The sequence below is a fragment of the Barbus barbus genome, assembly GCF_936440315.1.
Source record: "Barbus barbus genome assembly, chromosome: 16".
Classification (NCBI taxonomy): domain Eukaryota; kingdom Metazoa; phylum Chordata; class Actinopteri; order Cypriniformes; family Cyprinidae; genus Barbus; species Barbus barbus.
In genome coordinates, this window is record NC_136744.1 from 23,045,719 (window position 1) to 23,067,423 (window position 21,705).

The 21,705-nt window shown below is 37.8% G+C and overlaps 1 protein-coding gene across 2 annotated transcripts; it reads left to right on the top strand.

Annotated features, from left to right (window-relative positions):
• The first annotated feature begins 1,683 nt into the window (after positions 1-1,683).
• LOC306881972 (FERM domain-containing protein 6-like) lies at positions 1,684-18,269 on the top strand. Of its 2 annotated transcripts, XM_079436374.1 has the most exons (15): positions 1,711-2,074; positions 8,191-8,529; positions 8,918-9,008; positions 9,488-9,567; positions 9,658-9,734; positions 10,146-10,332; positions 11,419-11,574; positions 11,678-11,743; positions 11,847-11,915; positions 12,037-12,211; positions 12,614-12,922; positions 13,131-13,253; positions 15,197-15,288; positions 15,461-15,524; positions 15,660-16,146. In XM_079436374.1, the coding sequence occupies exons 2-15, from the start codon at positions 8,431-8,433 to the stop codon at positions 15,716-15,718; spliced, it is 1,647 nt and encodes a 548-aa protein (XP_079292500.1). In that variant the 5' UTR covers positions 1,711-2,074; positions 8,191-8,430; the 3' UTR covers positions 15,719-16,146. The 2 variants fall into 2 exon arrangements, with proteins under 2 accessions (XP_079292499.1, XP_079292500.1); XM_079436373.1 differs by lacking the exon at positions 15,461-15,524 and having other exon boundaries at positions 1,684-2,074; positions 15,660-18,269.
• The last annotated feature ends 3,436 nt before the right edge of the window (positions 18,270-21,705 follow it).

The following is a 21,705-nucleotide window of genomic DNA, read 5'->3' on the forward strand; positions in this document are numbered from 1 at the left end:
GAAGGGTACAAAACCATCTTGCCTACCAATATTCAAGAAAATGCCTCCAGATTCATTGGGAAGTAAACTCTTAACAGTCATGAGCAGACGGAGCACTAGAGATATCTTAGAGAGGATTGAGTGAAGTGAGTGAAGTGACATACTGCCAAGTATAGTGATCCATACTCAGAATTCGTGCTCTGCATTTAACCCATCCAACGTGCACACACACAGCAGTGAACACACACACAGCAGTGAACACACACACACCGTGAACACACACCCAGAGCAGTGGGCATTTATGCTGCGGCGCCCGGGGAGCAGTTAGGGGTTCGGTGCCTTGCTCAAGGGCACCTCAGTCGTGGTATTGGAGAGAGCGCTGGACATTCACTCCCCCCACCTACAATCCCTGCCGGCCCGAGACTCGAACCCACAACCTTTGGATTACGAGTCCGACTCTCTAACCATTAGGCCACGACTTCATAGGCTATATATAAGATTTCATTTATTTCAGATTTAGTTTTAGTAATTACTTCTACTTTAACTTTTGTTGTTTCAATGAATATTTCTGTTCAGTTTGATTTATTTTATTTTAGCTGTATTTCAATTAACACAATTTTTTTTTACAGTTCTAAGACTTTAGTTAAACCAAAAAAATATTCTGATCTTCTTGTTCTCCTCTGTTACTGGGTGATTGTGTTAACATCAAGGACTCATCCTGAGGAATCTCATAACAACACGTTTGGGCCTCACATTCACACACAGCTAGAATGAAGACAAACACTCACTCTAGCAATGAACCTGTGTGTTCTCACACTCTTGAGAATCTCACACAGGGTCATGATCTGAAACCGTCTCAATTTGTTCTCTTCAATTTGTTTCCCCTTCACACCTTCTCACTTAGCAAAGGTGCATATTAACTCCAGTGTAAACAATAAACCTGGGTAATCCCAATCCAAACAGTTTAGAAAATTTAATCTTAACCCTAATTCCTCCATCCTAAACTCTGCTCAAAACCTTTCTGTCATGATTCTATTCCTCCTAAATTAAACATTGGCAAATTCACTTTTGGTAGGCTAGCCTTAGATGGTTTTTTTTCTCTTCTAGAAAAAAAAAATGAACCAAAGTATTCACACTCATCATGCTCTAGACGGATTTTTGACCAAACAAATGCTCTGCAATCTCCCCTCTCCCAGTCCCCAAGCAAATTCATAAGTGTTTGATTATGTCTGGGTCTGCACATTTTAGACATTTTTAAGACAAAAAAATATAAAGAGTGATGACAAAATTGGGAAAAAACAAAACGCATAAAATAAAGTCACTCTATGCGCAAGGGAACTGTGTATGTCCATGATTTGGCAACGCTGCACGGTTATTCCAGTCCACTCCCTCCTCAGTTACAGCTTTCCAATAGCATCCATTTCTAGTAGGCTACATGCGCAAAAGAGCTCCAGTTCTCAGTAGGCTACTAGGGAGAGGGATTGGTTAATGAATATTAATCACGTAACCTGACGTTTGACTAAAACGCATACGTGATTGGCTGCACCTCAAAGGGAGCTAGACCGCTGGCGAATCGGGGAATCCTGCCGTGGAGAAGGCTTGGTTCATGAATATTAATTTAGCTACGTGACTGGACGCTCCAGGAGGGTTACTAGGCAACGTCTGCAGGACCTCATTAATATTCATAATGCAATCCCTCGCTTTAGTATCAGGATTCGTCGGTTCTCCTGCAGGCTGAGGGAAAGGTATGCTGAGCAGCCGTGGACACTACCAACGCCAGCTGCAGAGGGGTGGTGTTTTGTCCTCGCTTGGTTAAATGTAAAGACAGCACAGCCGCTGCGTTACTTTCAAAAACTGAGGGAAAGAGGCGCCGTGTAGCAGACGCGTTTCCGGCCGATTCCTTTGGAGTTTGTCACCCCTCCTACAGACGGTTGGGAAATTCCCTCCACATGTGTAGTGATTTGTGAGAGTTGGGGAGCCCGATGGGGTTGAGTTCGCAGCTCGGGATTATGTGGCGAGCGCAGTAGAGGAATCAGAGCAAGAGTTACATGGAAGAAGGGGTTTGGGAATACGCGGCATTACCGTCACCAAGAAGGTGAGTTTTGTTGTCTTAACTTTAGAATTTCGTCTAAGTTTAGGCTGCCAGGGTTTAGAGAGGGTTTAGTCTTGCATTTCCCAAATAACTTATTGTACGTGGCAGCGCTGGCCCGCAGAATCACGCATACACGCGCTCGCGCACGCTGTCCGATGGAGCTTGACCAAAACACAGCAGTGTTTGCTTTCTGCCTGGCAAATTTACCATGGTAACGAGAAGTTAGTTTCCACCAAGAAGCCTGTTACTACAGTTAATTCTACTATAGTAAAACTGTGCTCACTTGGCATTAGTCACCACGTTATGAGATGTTTCACAACGAAGTGGAAAGATTCTGAAAGCTTCTTACATTGTTTCATCGTGGTATATTAACGTTACACAGATTTTGGCGGAAACTTTGTTTGCCATGGTAAGTTTCTACTGTTTAAATCCACGTTTAGGTCATACAACTACTTCTAGACCATAATATGGCATTCCCTGGCTATTTTTGGAGTAATGTGTTGGTACTTAGGTTGGTTTATAGCACCCAGTCAGCTCAATGGCCTACATAACCCTGGGGTTATGTGGGGTTTGTCCAAGTTAAGGTCTCCTGTAATAAGACCCGTTGGAAGTGTCTCAAAACCTGATGTGCTAGACAGCATTTTAGAGCATCATAGGCATGTTTACTTCTTTATGGGGTTTGAAAAACCCAGAGACCCTTGTTAGCATCTCATAAACATTCTTAATATTAAAATATTGGGTGCTGATATTGAACCTTGTGCGAACTAATATAAACAAAATTTTATGTTTGGTAAAACATGCTTCACAACACTGCTATGACAATATTACGTAATAATATAAAACACAAATATTACATTTGTGTGGTTGGTGTACACTGGTAGATGTCAGTTTTTTTTTTTTTTAAGTGTATATTTTATTGTTGTTGTTGTATTTTTTTTCTGACAATGTGTTAAAATTGACTCCAATATAAATAGTAAGTTTACTATGCTGGATAACAATCACTGACATTAATAGATTTATTTTGAAATTACTGTTAATTTTTATATGCACAGCACAGGGACCCCAAACCTTCAGGAAGTGATGTCAATCTCAACGGGACATGCAGATTAATTGCATCACAACACGACATGAATCCGAAAAGATTCATTCTTATTCTCCCCCCTCTCTCTCCTCGTCTCTTTTGGAATCAGGAATGTTCACAATTTCCTTTTTGCGGTCAGGGCGGGTTTAATATTAGCCCAGTGCAACTCTACACCGACCGGTGTTTAAGGGTCTCACGTTTATCCTCTCTTGTGTTACAGTGATTTTCTCTAAGCACTGAAAATCTTTAATGCGTAAGGTTGGTCTAAACCGGTCTCTGGAACGGTTTATGTGTCTTTCTATTTGTTACCCGCAGGGGGATCATTTCATTGGCCCCTCAATAATAACTTGTTAGGAGATCAAATTAATTTTGAGTTTATTAATAATAGTTGTTAGTCAGTTGTATTTTCTGACTTTTAGTTTTGCTCTTTTAACAACCTCAAATCTTGACTAAAACAATTTATGTACTCAATGATCGCTCATAATGTTTGTGTAATTTTATCATTTGAATCTCAGTGTTTGTGATTTTTACCCAGAGTAGGATTCCATCCTTCCAATCGTACGTGTCAAATCGACTTCGTCATTGAATATTTTCTTGTGTTTGCTTTGATGCAGGTTTGCCTGAGTCGATCTGTAGTCACATCCTGTGTCGTGCCCTGAAGAATAATGAAGTCTAGTTTTGCCGGGCATAGGGTTAAATTTGCTTTGTGTGTTTGTTTGTGGTGGTTTGGTGCCAGGAAGCATTTTCTGCTCTCCTTTTGTTTCCTTTCCTTTTCTTTTTTTTTAGCCTCAGGATGTTTTCTTTGCTGAGCTGCTCTTCATGTGTGTGTGTAAATGTGTGCATGTTTGTAGGTGTGTTCGTGAAGTCTAATTTGCCTGAAGGCAGCTAGAATAGATGTTCAAAAAAAGATTTCTCCTGAGAGACTAAAGATTCCTCTTCCATCTCTGGTCTAACCCGTCCGTGTGATTCTGGAGAAAATGGCTCATCTGATTATGCTAACTTGGAAATGCCCCTTAAAGAATGCTTCATGATTATGTATCTGGACTGTAAACACAAGGTTGCAGGTTGCCTAATTAATGCTGTTGAGAAAGACCGTATAATCCAGGTATTGGTAGTGTCTGTGTCACGTCTATGTGACCTTCTCTGATCCTCAAGTGAATAATTTTTCCGAAATGGTTGTTGTCACATTTATTTATAAAGCACTTTTTGTTTCAAAGCAGTTTCACAGTAACAAACAGGAAAAATAACAGAATCGACGCAAACTTTATGAATTATGAGACAAATATATTGAACTTCCTTGTGCACCTGCATGAGCATGACGTCATGATCTCACTCCTCATGAACATGCTGCGTCTTTGAAGAAACTGTATCTCTCACATGACATGCTTTTTTTAGTGTAGCTCTTTAACATTTTAAAAGAAAGCTTGCATTCTGATTGGCCGTCTCGGTGGCAGTGTAGGAGTGGTAGAGATGAAGTTTACCGGCTCGCTTGGGTAGGTTAAGATGGCACGGCTATTGTTTGTAGGGTTGTTGTTATTGCGTGTGCAGCGCCCTAGTCCTTTTAATGTGGTTTGTATGTAGTTCTTTGTGTTGCCTTTATTATTTGCCTTTCTAACATCTGTGTTATGGCGATCTTTGCGTGTGTTAGTATGTCAGAGTTTGTTGCTTAACAATTATATTGAATGGATGGAAGTACTGTAAAATATTTTAGTTAATATAGTCTCTGTGTAAAATCATCTGACTTGATTATTAATGAGCTGGGGTTGCTCAGAATATCAGTGAAGAGGCTGTATAAATAATGTTTAAATGTAAAGTAAAGCATTACTTTGAGTTCAGTGTCTTGCACAGTGGTACTGTTATGATGCCTATCCAGATTCAGCCAGCAGCCCTTGTGTTAACAATCTGGATGCGCAATCATTAATAATCATTTTAAAGATGTTTATAAATCAAAGTAAACTTATGATGCATATACTCAGAATTGATTCATCACACAGCGTTACATGCACAGGGGATAGAGTTGCAAGAGGAGTCTTTAATCAAATAAAATCAATGTTGATCATAATGTGTACTGTACATATGTGAAATGATTAATCAAGATTAGTGATCTCAAATGGGATTGGTACGATTTTTATAAATTTCTTTGTTACTATTAATCATAACGCACCCTTTCTTGTGAATAAAAGTATTAATTTCCTTCAAAATCTTACCTCAAACTTTTGTAGTGTACAGGACGGATATAGATGTTTGTCATCAGCTTTTGTATATGACAGATTACTTATGTTCACTATAATAATCATCTAATCATATACAAAGTCTTTATTTTATTTTGTCTTAAAGTCTTCATTAAAAAGAATCTTAATGCTTCAAAGCCAAAGTTCAAAGAGAAAAAAATGACTATGATCTTTTTAGTAATAATTCATACAGGTGTGGTTAAAAATGGTTTAACATGAAATTAGGTCACATTGAAATTAATCTGTGTGTTTACTCCATCTGAATTAGCCCAAACTCATACAGGTTTACTGCCGATTGACATTATGAGCACATCACGTCCTTCTGGTGTCCTTTGTATAGGTTTGTGGGTGGATGTGTGTGTGTGTGTGTGTTATTTAAATATAGTTAATCATAAAATTCAAACAATATTTTGTCTCCCTCTGGTTCATTTTACTTTCTTTTTATTAGCCTTAAATGTATTTTTTTTTAAGAAAGGGAAAAAGCATTATTTTGAAACATATTGCTGGAAGATTTGTCCTGATGTTTGCTTCTAAAAAAAACACTACTACCAATATTATTGTTATTAGTAAAAAGCTGTGTCATAGCTGGCAGAAAGCATAAGTGTATCAAATGACCTCCAGCTGAACTGTTTACTTGTTTTATACACTCCATATTCCTCTTCTTTTTTTTTTTTTTTAAATCCTTTATTAAATTCTTTTATTTTGGACTTTAAACCCTCCTTTTCCAAAGGCCCTTCCGTATCTTTTGTGTAAGGAGAACGTATCTGCTTTCTTCAATGAATTAAGAACTTAATACAATGGATTTAATAACAGGTGTACAGATGTGTTCAGATGATCTCCTCTAGTTGTGTCTTCTGCTGTGCCATAAAGAAACAGTTCAGTGCATGTGAAAAGCGGAATGTGTCTGGGATTACAATCACACTAAATAACTGTGGACCAACAGTGTCTGAGCAGGTCTGGACATGCAGATTCCACCTATCAGTGGCATTTCCTTACCTCTCGTACTTCCATGTTTGCTTACTAGTTTTTTTACTGGAACTTTCTTGGTACATTTTCCTCAACTTTGCTGTAAGGCTTTTCTGTCTACATGGGTTTTAGATGTTTCCATTCTGAGAGGTAAAAGCGCAGTGGATGATGTAAGGTGGCTCGTAAAAACTAAACCCCAGCACTTCAGCAGTCGTCTTTAAAGATAAGGTAAGATTTGATCCCTGAAGGCAAAACGAGGCGGTAGCAGGATGACAGGCGTAACAGAGGCCTTAATACTGTAGCAGATGATAACTGTCTGTGACTGGGACTTTATATGCATGTGGTTTGTTTTCATCTCAAAAATTATACAGGAAGTTTCTCCATCTTTTCAGCAAAGAAATGCCACATATAGCGTCACACATAACGTCACACATCCTGACAAATGTGGATTCATGCAATCCTCTCTTCCGTTCTGTTTTCATCCTGCTCAACAGTACCAGCTTAAAATTAACTTTAATCATTCACGTCATAGATTATATGACTTTAGGGCTGTTATTGAGCTCCTTTGGGCTGTTTGCCTGCTTTCCTTTTAACTAGTGTAGGCAATGATTCTAGCAACCTATAAGTCAATCCCTTATGATCTCCTAACCATAACACGAAAAGCCAAAATCCACGTCATTGTCTTCTGATGTATGAATCTGAACATCACACATCTGTAGTACGTGTAGCTGAGTGTGTGTGTGTGTATGTGTGAGAATCAAAGGCCTCTATTGTTGGAATGAGAAGCAGATGTTGGGTGGAATTCTCCTGACTGCTGCACATTTTCCTCTTCTCTCTGTCTCTCACTCATGCAAAATTTTCTCACTACTCCATTTTGCATTTTGCCTGACATTTTTCCAATGTATACTTGCTGAAATGATTTCTTTTAATGTTACAATAGAAAAAGCTTTAATAAAGACCAGCCAAGCGAGCTGAGAAAATAACATAGCAGTGCATAGGCGGTTCCACAAACGACAAAGAATATTTTATTATCAGTTGTTGGGGCCAAATGGCAGTAAACTTAAGGGAAAAAAATAGGTTTTGAAGAAAATAGTTTAAAGTAGTGTGGTTAACTTTGTTTTGCTAAAACTAAAATCAATTGTAAACTGATTCCTTATTAGATTTTTGTAATGTATATTTTTAGCCCATTGTATAGATAGCAGCAGAATGTGATGGGAAAGTGACTTATTGTTTTTTTTGAGCTTATATTCAAAAATGTAATTTCAACATAATAGTGTTTCATGTTAGTTGATATACTGAAGAAATTGTCTGTGTTGATGACTTATTCATTTGGATGGTACACGCTTGTGGTACATACAAATAACCTGGAATATTCCTTTAAATTTGAGAGATAACATTTGATGTTTATGTGCTCATATCACAGATACTGATAGAAGCAGAGAGCGATAGTATGTTAGTGTTTCATGTCTGTGCAAGCAGATGTTATGTCCCAAAAATATCTAGAATCACAGAGAGATATCTAGAATCAAATTATCCTTTATATAAGGATGTTGAAAATGACAATAAAATGTAGTGCACCATATTTTCTACCTAAATACAAATGAAGAGCACAGAATGTGTGTTTGCAGTGTGTTATGTACTCACAGCTGTTCATCACTATCAAAAACAGTTTTCCTTGATTTCTGACATCTGTACTGTAAAGAAGAAATCCAGAGGTGCAGTTCTTGTGTTCCCTACAAAATCCAGTAGATTTGTCCTTTCTAATATTTATGTGAAATACTTGTCCAACAGGAATGTTTTCTCATTGAATTCATTTATTTCTGTCTTTCTCTCTTTTTCAGAATCGGACACTGGGGCTGCTCTGTGTTTTTGTGGTGTGATTGTGTGTTGATCCAGGAGAAACTGCTGGTTTGAAACAGTCAGGTTGAGTTTCTCAGATCACAGGGTCTGATTGTGTGTGTGTGTGTGTATGTGTGTGTGTATGTATCTATGTCTTTTTTGTGATCCCATCTTGACTGGGAGGTACTCAGGGGTGGAGCTCCAGTGAGGGGCACAAATCTACAGGCTGCAGCCTCTCAAACATGAGCAAACTGACTTTCCACAAGAACAAGACGATGCAGGACCGCCGGTGTGTGTGTGTTTTCCTCCCGAATGATGAAACGCTCAATGTAATAGTCAGTGTGAGTAAAGCGCCATGCATTCAATGACACACACCATTGTTGATTGCTTTAAGACAACACAGCTTCCTGTGATTTATCTTTTTGTATGATATACAAGGATTGTTGTTGATGGGCAACAGGTTCTAAACATGCCGTTTTGGGTCCTGCTTGGATGTTGTGGTCTTGCATTTGAAGCGTAATCTGTTCACAAATGAATATTGTAAAAATATATCTTGTAATTTCACAGTTTGGTAAGAGTTTGAGAAGCAACTTTTTAGGGCCAATGTTGCAGAAAGCAAAATTATATAAAAATTTCCATTGATAAGTGAAACCTGTTTCCCATTCCCCACTACTGAGACATGCGCAGTATAGCCTTTCTCTCTTTAATACATCTATTCTTTTCTCTCAGGTTAAGACTGTTTGTCAGGAGTTGTTGGTGCAGGTCTGTGATCTGCTCAGGCTGAAGGACTGCCACCTGTTCGGCCTCAGTGTTATTCAGAGTAAGGCACAAAAACACTACCGCACACATACAAATGGGCTAAAACGGCTTTATACTTTATTACGGTCTGACTTGTTTATTAAAAACAACATTACAGACTTTACATGGCTCTCTGTGCTTGATTCTGATTTGTCAGTTCTGTGTTCACATATTTTAATATTAAGGATGCACACTGTATTGATTATACCAGGCGTCCCGGGTTTTGGGTCTTCTTTATCTTTCTTTAATGTCTTTAGTCTCATGATTAAATCATTTCAACTCAAATATCAAAGTTGTATGTCCATTTCTTAACTGAACTATTAAATAACCATGCAGGTATTGAGATAATACACAGTCTGCGGGTTATGTATTTTCTGGTCCTGTCCAGATGCTGGAATTTACCGACTTTTTCCTCATTATCCATTACAGATATATACACAAACATTAAAGATCTAAATGCATGTGTGTTTCAGTGTTATAATTGTGCTTTTTTTTTCTTAGACAATGAACACATATACACGGAACTGGGACAGAAACTGTCTAAATATTGTCCAAAAGAGTGGAAACGGGAAGCCAGCAAGGTATCAAGCACACAGAGTTAAAAACCTTTTTTGGGAAAAAAAAACACTTTTTGTTGTTGCACATTTTGACTGAATTTTTGGCAACTGCAGGGAATTGACCAGTTTGGACCTCCTATGATTGTTCACTTCAGAGCACAGTATTATGTTGAAAACGGCAGACTTATAAGGTGAGACACACGCATATCTACAGTACCATACAATACCAAAGTTTTGGGCCAGTAAGATTAAATGCATTTAACTGATCAAAAGTGACATTTCCAAAATTATTCATTTTTTATTTATCAAAGAATTCAGAAAAAGTATCACCGTTTCCACAAAAATATTAAGCAGCATAACAGTTTTCAACATTGAGAGTAATAAAATGTGCCTTGAGCACCAAATTACCATCTTAGAATGATTTCTGAAAGATCATGTGACTGAATTAATGACTGCTGAAAATTCTGCTTTGCCATCACAATAAAATGATACAGTTGGAAACAGTTTTTAATTGTAATAATATTTTGCAGTATTACTGTTTTTACTGTATTTTTCAATTATTTTTGAAAAATGAATGAATATGTTCCATGTATGTCTTTTAGTGATCGCGTGGCACGGTATTATTACTATTGGCACTTGCGGAAGCAGGTACTGCAGTCTCAGTGCATCCAAAGAGAAGAGGCTTATTTCCTTATGGCTGCATTTGCGCTGCAGGCTGACCTGGGAAACTTCAAAAGGAACAAACACTTTGGTGCCTATTTCCAACCGGAAGCGTATTTTCCCTCCTGGGTAAGTCTACTCAGCAGCACCCCATTAAATGGCTTCCTGATGAATCATTATGCAGATCAAACCTGTTAAATGTGCGTATGCTCCAACTACCCTCTGTGTGTGGTTTATGGGCTGCACTGTGCTGTCCCTGAATTGAACAGAACCTATTGTAAAAAGACGCTTTGTTCATCGGTGCATGTAGAGGGTCGAGGTTAAAAATAGTCGAAAGCTTTTAAAAAGAATCTTGGGTGCATTAGCTTTAGGTTTGCTGAGCTGTGCTCTCATCTGGATTCACATGGTGTGAGACACTGCTTTACTGCAGGATGGTGCAGTCAGAGATAAACTCAGACTGTGCTGTTGAACTCTGAGAGATTCTGACAGCACTGTGAAGATGATCTTTGTGTTTTTATGAATGTTAAGTGATCAGGGACATCTCAAGAGCCAAGGTTGACAACTAGTATTACATCTGTATATCTGTCTTATTTTTTCCCCAGTTTTAGTTGCTTGAGTTAAAAAAACAAATCTGCAGTGGGTTAACTTTTGACTAAACCTGCCAATAGATGAACTGAATAGAGAAACTGTATAATAAAACTGTAAAACATTTAATTGTGAATATTATAACAATTTTAAATAATGTTTTTCTATTTTAATATACTATATATATAATATACTTAAAAAGATAATTTATTTCTGTGGGGGCAAAGCTTTTCATCAGGCGTAGTCTTCAGTGTCACATGATCCTTCAGAAATCATTCTAATATGCTGATTTATAAACAGTTGTGCTGCTTAATATTTTTTGGAACCTGTGATACTTTTTTCAGGATTCTTTTTTATGAAAAACAGAACCGCAAATAAAAAGCTTTTTCGAACAATATAAATTTACTGTCACTTTTTATCAATTGAACATATCCTTGCTGAATAAAAGTATTACATTTTTCAAAAAAAGAAAAAAATGGACTCTGAAACTTTTCAACTGTTGTGTATATTGTTACAAATTTAAATGCTGTTCTTATCTTTTTAATTTATTTTTAAGTATAACTGGAAAATCATGTACATTTATCAGTCAGAAGGTGTGCTTTATTATTGTTCTGGTTCTATCCTTTCTAGGTAATTGCGAAGAGAGGATGTGACTATATTCTCCGTCATATCCCAAACATGCACAAAGAGCAGTTTGCTCTTACGGCATCAGAGGCCCAGCTGAAATACATAAAGGAAGCAGCGCTCTTGGATGATGTGACTGTTCATTATTACCGCCTTTACAAGGTCAGAGAAGAACTATTGACTCAGTTTGTGTATGTGCGCGTGTGTGTGCATACAGACTGATTTTTCAACAATGTGAATTTTTTTTTTTTTTGGGGGGGGTCAGGATAAGAAAGAACTGGATGCTTCTTTAACTCTGGGACTGACCTTACGTGGGATTCAGATTTTTCAGGTATGCTGTTTGAACACTTACTGAAGATACACAGCAAGTTGTATAAAATGTAGCTCTTATACATTGTGATCTCTATGTAGTGATGGTCACTTTTTTTTTTTAGAATGTGGGAACTGTCAGGCAACTCTTGTATGATTTCCCCTGGACCAACGTGGGGAAACTGGTGTTTGTGGTCAGTATTACAGTGCTTTATTAGTATGATTTGAAGTTGTAGTATATAATTCTGTGCCTTTAGGGTTACAGCGTTTACACTTTTCAGAGGAATCGACCATTGACTCATTTCCTGTCCACAGGGGAAGAGGTTTGAGATTCTTCCTGATGGTTTGCCTTCAGCCAGGAAGCTCATCTACTACACAGGCTGTCCTCTGCGCTCACGACACCTCCTGCAGCTGCTCAGCAACAGCCACCGATTGTATATGAACCTACAGCCTGTGCTGAAACAGGTTCGACGACTGGAGGAAAATGAAGGTATCTTGAGAATATGTATAATAAATTTGCTGGAATGAGAACATTTCTTAAGCTAATTATTGAAATTTAAATGTAAATAAAGATTATTGGAATTCATTTTACAGAAAAATACTATTTGTCTTTCTACCACAACATTTTGTTTAATTCAATGTTAACTTGCCATTTCTTTGTAATTATTTGTGAAATGTCTAGCAATTCTGAGCGAAATCAGTTTTTTTCAGTGTATAATTCATGATTGAAAATATTACTATTGATAAAAATTAAATGACTTTACAAACGTGGACATACTCAGAAGAATAAAATTTTCTTTTTCTTTACTTGTGTTGTCATGGAAGTGTTATTGTTTTGTTTTACAAAGGACCCCGAGCATATGGTTGACATTATTAAACTGTGTGTTCTCAGAAAAGAAGCAGTACAGGGAGTCATATATCAGCGACGCTCTGGAGGCGGACATGGATCATTTGGAGAAGCGTTCACGTGCCAGCGGCAGCAGTGCAGGCAGCACGTCACGACCCAATCCCTTTTCACGACACTCCACCATGAGTCATGGCAGCTCCCGTACATCCGGCGTTGACACCGACAGTTTCCGAACACCTACGAACACACCCCACCGACCGCTGAGAACACACTCGTCTTCCAACACCAGTCATGCCAGCACACACACATCTGGCATCGAGAGCAGCAGCAAGGAGCACTGCCTGGATGAAGATGGTAGGGGAGACACACATAGATGCATATGACACTTTTCTGACAGCTAGTATTTGTAACTTACAGGCTCATTATATTAGTAATAACAGTATCAATAATAAATGCTGTATGATAAATGGGTGCACTGATCAAATCTCATTTGTACTAGTCTTAGTACTGAAGCAGTAGCAGTTTCAGCGCTCAGAGTCTCTGTGTGTTTGTGTTTCTTCAGAGATTGAGATGTTGGTTGATGAGCCGAAAAGTTGTGAAGATCTTCACGATTTAGATCTCAACCAGGAACTGTGTATTCACATCACAGAGGACATGCTGTCAGCACAGAACAATGGATGCTCCGGTATATACAAGCATATATTATATTGTATTATATTAGTAATAATATTACAACTACCATTCTTTTTTTTTTCTTTTTAAAGAAATTAATACTTCCAGCAAGGATACATTAAATCGATCAATAGTTACAGTTAAGACATTTATAATGTTGCTTAAAGGTGCCATAGAATGCATTGATACAGTATTTTAAATTGTCCTCTGCTATCTAGATAGAAGGTATGTAGCTTAGGTAAGGGCAAAAAATCTCCAGAAATGATTTTACAAGTCCATTTACAACCCTAGGATTTCTCCCTAGAATGAAACGGTCTGTTATTGGCTTATTTGGCAGGGTCATAAATAATAATGAGCTCTGATCTGATTGGCTGTTTCACAGTGCTGCTCAATGTTGAGCTCTGCTCTGATTAGCTGTTTCACAGTGCAACTCATTTCAGTAGCTCACAGCAAGAAGGAAACACGGAGGAAAATATATATTTAAATACTTTCTCTCACAGTTATATCGTCGGGTAGTTATACTGTATATAAGATGCGAGCATCAGGGAGCCGTTATTAATACGCGAGGCACTGAAACTGCTTTTGAACGATCGGTCGATCGCGTTATAGTTTCACTTTCAAGATTCGCGATTGCATGTACTCTGTTTATACTATGGAGCAGCAGTACTTACCACACATTTCACAAGATCAGATGCTTGTCAGTGGTGCTCAGGATCTGTAAATCATTCGCCATCATCCTCAGGCATCTCTCCTTACTCTGTTTATGTGGTAAATTAAATCTTATGTACTGTAACAGGCTACAGCTAGCAAGGAGCTAACCATGTCCCTTTAATGGCTTGCGTGTTTTAGTAGAACGCGTTATTTGTTTTCCGTGCCTTTCTGAATACAGACTGCACTTCACATCCCCTGCACAGCCTGGAACATAACATTTATTTCCATGGTCTGCCATTTTCGGTGTTGTCCTCGCTTGTTTCTTCACAATACCTGCTGGACGTCTGATGGTTCAGCTGGCGGCTGGCCTAGAACAAGGGCGGGTTTATGCAAATGTTGGGGGCGTAACTATTAGTGATCCCGACTGTTACGTAACAGTCTGTTACGTTCTGATTCGCCTGTTTTTCAGTGGTCTTTTTTTTTTTATTCACAAGATTTACATAAGGAGGAGGAAACAATGGTGTTTGAGGCTCACGGTATGTCATTTCCATGTACAGAACTGTTATTATTTAACTATGCCAAGGTAAAGACAGTTTTTCATTCTATAGCACCTTTAAGATTTCTGTTTTTCTGTTTGAATGCAGGTTTATTTTTATTTTTTTCAACTTTCTATTTTGTTCTGTAAGAAAATTGATCATGGTTTCCACAAAATCTATTAAGTAGCACAGCTGTTTTGTTTTTTGGGGGGGTTCTTTCAATGCTGATAATAAGAAATGTTTCTTAAGCACTAAATCAGCATATTATAATGATCTCTAAAGGCTTGGGTGTATCAACCACACCTGCTGCTGACAGCTGGATAAATTCAAGCTGTGTCATCTCTGGAGGCAGACATTAGCTGTAGTTTGATCTTTTAGCGCCACCTTTCCAAGTCATTTTGTCAGTCAAATTTTGAAATGATGATTTTCAGACCTGGAAAAGTCATTGGAGATTGACAAATTCCCAAAAGCCATGGCAATTTATGCTCTGCTCTAAAACATTTTATTGACTAGAAATTGGTCTTTTTGGGTGCTTTATAAAAAAAAAAAAAATCTATATCCAGTAATAATGGATGGCTGGAAATGTCAAGAAAGAGTCCTAGAAATAATCATTGGAAGTCACTAAAGAAAGTATGAGAATCCATTCGTCTTAATTGACAAGAACTTAAAGGCGGTGGAGTTTGAATCGTTGACCCTAGTGACTTTCAAATGTCTGAGAGAAAATGATTATTAATGATGCATGTGTGTTGTCTGTGTTTGTGCATTTCAGGGTTAGTGGTGAAGGAAGTCAGTTCTTCCACCTCCAGCTCATCAGAGACCGTCGTGAGAATGAGGGGCCAGAGCATCGAGTGTCTTCCCCAGGTGCACCTATACACGCACACCTTTACACACAACACGTTACAGCAGTTAAATGACAGTCTCAACCCTGAAGTCAAACCAAGGACATCCACTCTGCATTTTGAGCTGCATCGTTCTGTTGAGTAATCCTGTAATCTCTTTTAACAGTGCTGGTAACCCCACTTCCTCTTAACAGTATTTGTTTAGGGCAGCCTTACCCTACACCCAACAGCACTGTCGTTTCTCATCTGTGAATTCATGTGAGTGTACAGCTAACCGCTCTCTGAGATTTTAGGGTTAGCTGAGAGTTAGTGTAGTCTGTGATTTCTGTGTTTTAATGCGGCTTGTTAGTTTCCTAAGTGCTGACGTGCGTTTTATTGTCTTCGTTTTATTAGACAGCGATGGGCAGCAAGGGCCAAAGCTCCGCAGACCGGCACAGCCAATCACTGGATGATGTTCGTCTGTTCCAGAAGAACTGTCAGGAGTGGGCGGAGCTTTGCCAGGACACAGCACATAGCTATACGTTTGGCTGCGAGCCAGACCTCGGGGACACGGTCGGCGGCTGTGGGTACCAGGGACTTGCAGATCAGTGCTCAGGCATCCGGAATAACCAACATGCGTTTCCCATCAAGAGAACCAGCAAGTATTTTTCTCTGGATCTGAACAGAGAAGATCTGACCACAGAACACTTAACCACCGAAGCAGAACCAGAGTTTGTGGTTTAAGGCAGAGAGTATTGAAAAGAGCCCCAGAACAAATTAAAAGGATAGTAAACGGAATAACAGAAAGTCTCGTCAGTACAAACCCAGCTTGTTTTCTTCTGTGGAACACAAAAAGAGAAATTCTTATAACCGTGCTGGTTGCACTTTTCCACGCTGGTACAATTAAAAAAAAAGAAAGAAAAAAAAAGTGTCATAAGTCGTAAATCTTCTATGCTATAGATCTTAGTCCTGGTAGTGACATTTTATTTTGGCAGGAATAAAAACGAGGTTGCAAGGGATAAAAGTACAGTGTGTTCAATGGACTGTGCTCTTGTTTAGTAACATAAAAACACTTTAAGAACACACAAACTTTTGAAAGTTGTGAGTTGTAAGAATTCCACATGATCTAGGAACTTTATACAGTGTGTGCCATTTTGAAGATTGTAAGTCTATCACTTAGAGCCTCGTTTTCATCCATGTCTATCCAAACAGGATAAACATTTACTCTCACTAATGTTGTTCCAAACTTGTATGCATTTTTTTTTCTTCTGCTGAACACAAAAGAAGATACTGTGAAGAATGCTGATAATCAAACAGTTTAGGTTCCCATTGATTTGTTTTCCCATTGTATTTTTTGTCCATATAATGGAAGGCAATGGGAACCAAAACTGTATAGTTGCCAGCATTTTTTAAAAATAAATTATTTTGTGTTCCATACAGGTCATATAGGTTTGAAATTACAGGAGGGTGAAAATTTTTGGGTGAACTATCCATTTAAATTCAATATGGCATCTACCCTGATTAAGGTCTATATTTCAGATCTTCTAAAGACATATAGTATCTTTATGAATGGATGGTGCTACTTTTATGTTGCTTTTTCTCTTTTTTCTAGAAGTTTGACAGCCCTGGTTACCATTTAATTTCAATATATGGAAAAGAGCTGCGTGAACAATCTGCTAAACATCTCCTTTTGTGTCCCACAGAAGAGAAAATAAATTATATAGACTTGGAATGACTGAGTTAAGTGACAGATTTTGCCATTTCAACGTGAACTATCCCTTTAAGGTCATTTAGTACATGTGTGCGTGTGTATCCAAAACAAGCAAGAAAATCTGCAATATCCTAATGCCAAAATACTAAAATCTAGAAAAATCTGCCTTACCAAAGTATCCAAAAGACTGTGCGTGTGTGTGTGCTGCCCTAAGTAAACCCGTAGTGCCTTGAATTCACTATGCAGGTTCTCAGAACATAAAACTAAAGTTTCTGCACTCCTGTTTGCTTCCACCCTCATCTCCAAGGAAGCGCCCCAGTCTTGACTCCAAGAATAACACTAAACCTAATGAGCTTTTTGGAATTGTGGTAACTGAATCATGTGAGCATCATAATCAGAGGGCTCAGTGCCGGGTGTGCCGCCCCTCAGGATGAACGACTGATGGGATTTCAGGCCGCCGAGGCTCTTGATTTAGAGACGTTTGCACACAGCCGATACTGTTGCTGACCAAGGGGGGAAAAATCAGTCTTCCATAGACTTTCCTTTAGAGTTTCCCGTTTTCTTTATGCATCTGATGATTTTGTTTATTTGTCAAACTGGAAGTTTATTTCTTTGTAATTTTATAAAGAAAGACTGCTATGTGTGTGTGTGTGTGTGTTTTAATGGTGTGTTGACTGTCAGTATTAAGCTGTTAATGGGAGACAGTATTAGAAACCTTATGTAAAGGTTGCAACATGCAATTATTCCATTTAAACAAAAAAGAGTGTATGTATATTCAATTTAAAGGAAGGTAGACTCTAAAGATGAAGAATGAGTGCAGATAAACCCCACTTCCAATTAAAAGCTCCTCTTTTTTTGCATGGGTGGTTTGGATGAACAGCACTTAAAAGCTCATGTGCATGTGGGCCTTCGTGTCATGACTTTGTGCGTTCTGCTGAACATTAATGCAGTACCTATAGAGACTCTCACCCGTCTTCACATTCACCTCTTCGCCCCTTTGAATGGCAGCAATGAATTTGAAATGGCCAAGCCGTCTTTTAATTTTGGTTGCTGTTGGAGTTCATGGTGTCTGAACACTTGCATCGGTTCTGTGTGCAGCCGATCATACATGGGCTCAATGTACTGTTTACCCTTTGTGTCTGCAGCTAGACTTTGTCCTTTCTGTGAAAGGAATTCCCTATGTGAAAATTATTTCCCTCAGTTCTTTTGCAGACCCATTCGACTCATTCGCTCACTCATGACAGTGTATTCTGTGCCTTGCAGGTGCCAAAGTCCTCAAATGTTTGCAATAAAAGGTACCTTCATTTGTAACTAAATTGGTCTTGTTGTTTTTGTCTGCAGTACTTTAAAGAAACGTGCTTCATAAATGTTCCAGATAATCCCATGAATCATTCTTTTCTGATGTTGTTCATAAATAACACAGTAATTAATATAGGTTACAACTGTTTCAACGTTCTCAAATTTTATTAAACACAATCCTGTTGAATCACATTGAATCATATTTAATTACCCTGATAAACAATTTAAATTCCTGATCTGAAAATATGAAGTATTTCTTTATTTTTTGGACAGGCTAATAGCAGCAGACAACATGTTATGTAATAAATTACTACTACTACTGCTCCTCTTTTATTATAGATTAGTTGTAATTTGCCACTTAAACTGAAGTGGTTCTTATGTTGATGTCCAGGTCGTGCCGCTCACATCTGTAGTGTCTCTTTGGAGCCGTCGTATCTCCCTGATTGTAAACTGTGACAAAGAGAGACAGAAAACAACATTAGTCTTCACTTTGCCAAGGTTGTGAATGGCTCATCAAGGCCCTTCTGTTTTGGGCACACAGATTATCATTCAGAACTTGGAAAGGAGGCAGTAACAATATATTTTAAACAACTTATTCTATGTACAAGCTAAGAATAATAGATTTAAAAATGTTACTAAAAAGGACAAGAATATACTATCGACATACAATTTTCACAGGAATCTAATTCACAATTTTTATTTCCGTGTCACACAGCAGAGGGCGACATAGCCTACATCATAAAGTGATTTTTGTTGATATCGGCTAACTGTATAACTTCAACATTAACAGCTGATTAATTTAGAAAAAATGTTTAATTGTAAAATACACACAAAAAATCCATGTGCCCTATGTTAATGGTGTTGGATATGTTATGGCGTTTATCTTGTCAGTGTCTGCTTGTTCGGCCATTTGTTCTGGAAAAATAAGGAAAGTGTGTCCAGCTAAGTTCAATTAGTATTTTGTTAGATGGTATAAAAAAAGCTTAGTTTACCGGGCAGTTGTGGTGTGATGACCGACGAGTGTAAAGACCATAGACTCCAAAGGATATTAGTGACAGTTATCACTTTTGATTTCTCCTCTTTTCTACTTATTTCACTTCTGTTTCAGTTTTTATAACCATTTTTTACTATGTGTAAGTTGTTGTATTTAGCATGTGTGTTTGGTAGCGTTATTTCTTAGGATTAATGATAAACTACTGTCATTTGTATTTGTTATCTATTTTATTTTTAGTTAAATAATGTCTGAATTTATTATATCTGTATAGGTCTTTTATTAAGTTTTAGTTTTATTTAATTTGAGTTATTTTAATACTTCAACAAACTAAATGGAAATTAAAAAGAACAGCACTTTTAGAGTTCATCACTCATTGATGTGAGCATAAGTATTGGGACAGTTGAACATAAGGCAGATATAAAAGATTAAAAGCTATTATTTAGTTGCAGATCCCTTGCGCACAATCCCAGCAGTGAGTCTGTGACCCATAGACATCACCAGACTCTTGCTCTCATCCTTTGAAATACTTTTCCCAGCCTTTAATGCAGCCAATTCCAATTGTTGCTTGTTTTGGGGAGTTTCTGCCTTTACTCTCCTCTCCAGCTGGTGAAATTCATGTTCAATCGGATTTAAATCTGGAGATTGACTTGGGCAATCTAAGACTTTCCATTTCTTTGCCCTTATAAATTCCTTGACTGAACTGGCAGAGTGTTTTGGGTCATTGTCCTGATGCAATATGAAGCACTTCCCAATTAATCTGGTGGCATTTTCTTGAATTTTGGTAGGCAAGATGGTTTTGTACCCTTCCAAATTCATTCTGCTACTGTCATCATACATTAAGTCATCAGTAAAGTTGAGAGGACCTGTTCCAGAGGCAGCCATGCATGCCCATGCCATGACACCACCTCCACCATGCTTTACAGATGAGGCTGCATGCTTGGGATCATTTGCAGTTCCCTTTTTTTCTCCACATTTTTGCTTTCCCATCACTTAGATAAAGGTTCATCTTTATCTCATCGGTCCATAAAGACAGTTCCAAAACTCTTCTGACTCACCTTTGTGCTTTTTTGCAAACTCTATTCTTGCCTTTCTATTTTTGGTGCTGGTCAGAGGTTGGCATCTTGCTGTGTAGCATCTGTAATTCTGTGTCAAAGTCTGCTGAGGACAGTAAATTGTCAGAGCATCACCCCAGCTTTCTGGAAGTTGTTGGTGATTTTACAGACACGTCTTTTAGGATTCATTTTCACAGCTTTTATGATTTGTCTGTCATCAACTACTGTTGTTTTCTCAGCCGATCAGGTCGTTGTTAGTGGTTTCCAAACTCTTGATTTCTCCATGCCCTTTGTTTTTGCTAGAGCTCTAACTGACTTCCTCTTTTCTTTTAGCATCCAAATTGCTTGCTTTTCTCTCAAAGTCAGCTCCCTCATCTTCATCCTGGTTTGTGTGTGTCATCATCGATTGCAGGATTCAGAATACAGAAGTAATGGATATAACTGATACGACACATTCCCTGCTTTTAATATCTGAAGAATTAATGCAACAGGACACAGCTGATCACTTAGAAAGACCTGTGAGGCAACTGTCCCAATACTTATGCTCACATCAGATAGAGGGATGAAACTCTAAAAGTGCTGAACTTCTTAGCTGGTAAAACATCTGTGTGTTGAAACATAATAAAATGAGACATTCTGTAGTTTTGTCTCATATTCATCTTTTAATCATATTTGTAAATGTCTTGACTCCACAGCCAACAGAGCAATTTTGTCTTTACAGTTCCAATACTTTCGGAGGACACCGTTTATATATATATATATATATTGATAAATGTGTATGTATATACAGTATATGTTTGTATGTGTGTGTGGTTGTACATATATATGTTTTTTTTTTTTTTGGTGTTTGGCGTAGTGTTATGTTAGAATCTTTATTATACTCATACCTTTTGTTCTTCAATATTTTGAATTGTTTTTAGCTTTATTTTTTGTTTTTCATTTAAATGTTAAGTTTTGAAATTTTGTTGTATGCATTTGTCATTTTTATTTAATTTCTTTATTTTTAAAATGTGTATAGGTAGTATTCATAAAGTTTTACTTTTTAGTTTTGGATCTGTTTTTAGTTGTTTTAATACTACAATTGATTGCTTCTGTTGTCCTCATTTGTAAGTCGCTTTGGATAAAAGCGTCTGCTAAATGACTAAATAATAATAATAATATGTCTTTTTTAATGTTACTCATACAGAAATGAGATTGTTTCGTAAGGTCGTACGTATACTTATTAGATGAATTACTCTGCATTTTCACTGTTGTGGTTGTTTTTGCACAGTTGTATACATGATGGTTTTGTGTTTATTTTCCAACTCACAGGACAGACAGCAGACTGGCCTGCCACATAGACAGGTAAATATTAGGCTCTACGATTAAATGAGTTAGTAATAGACAAGCTGACATTATTCTTTC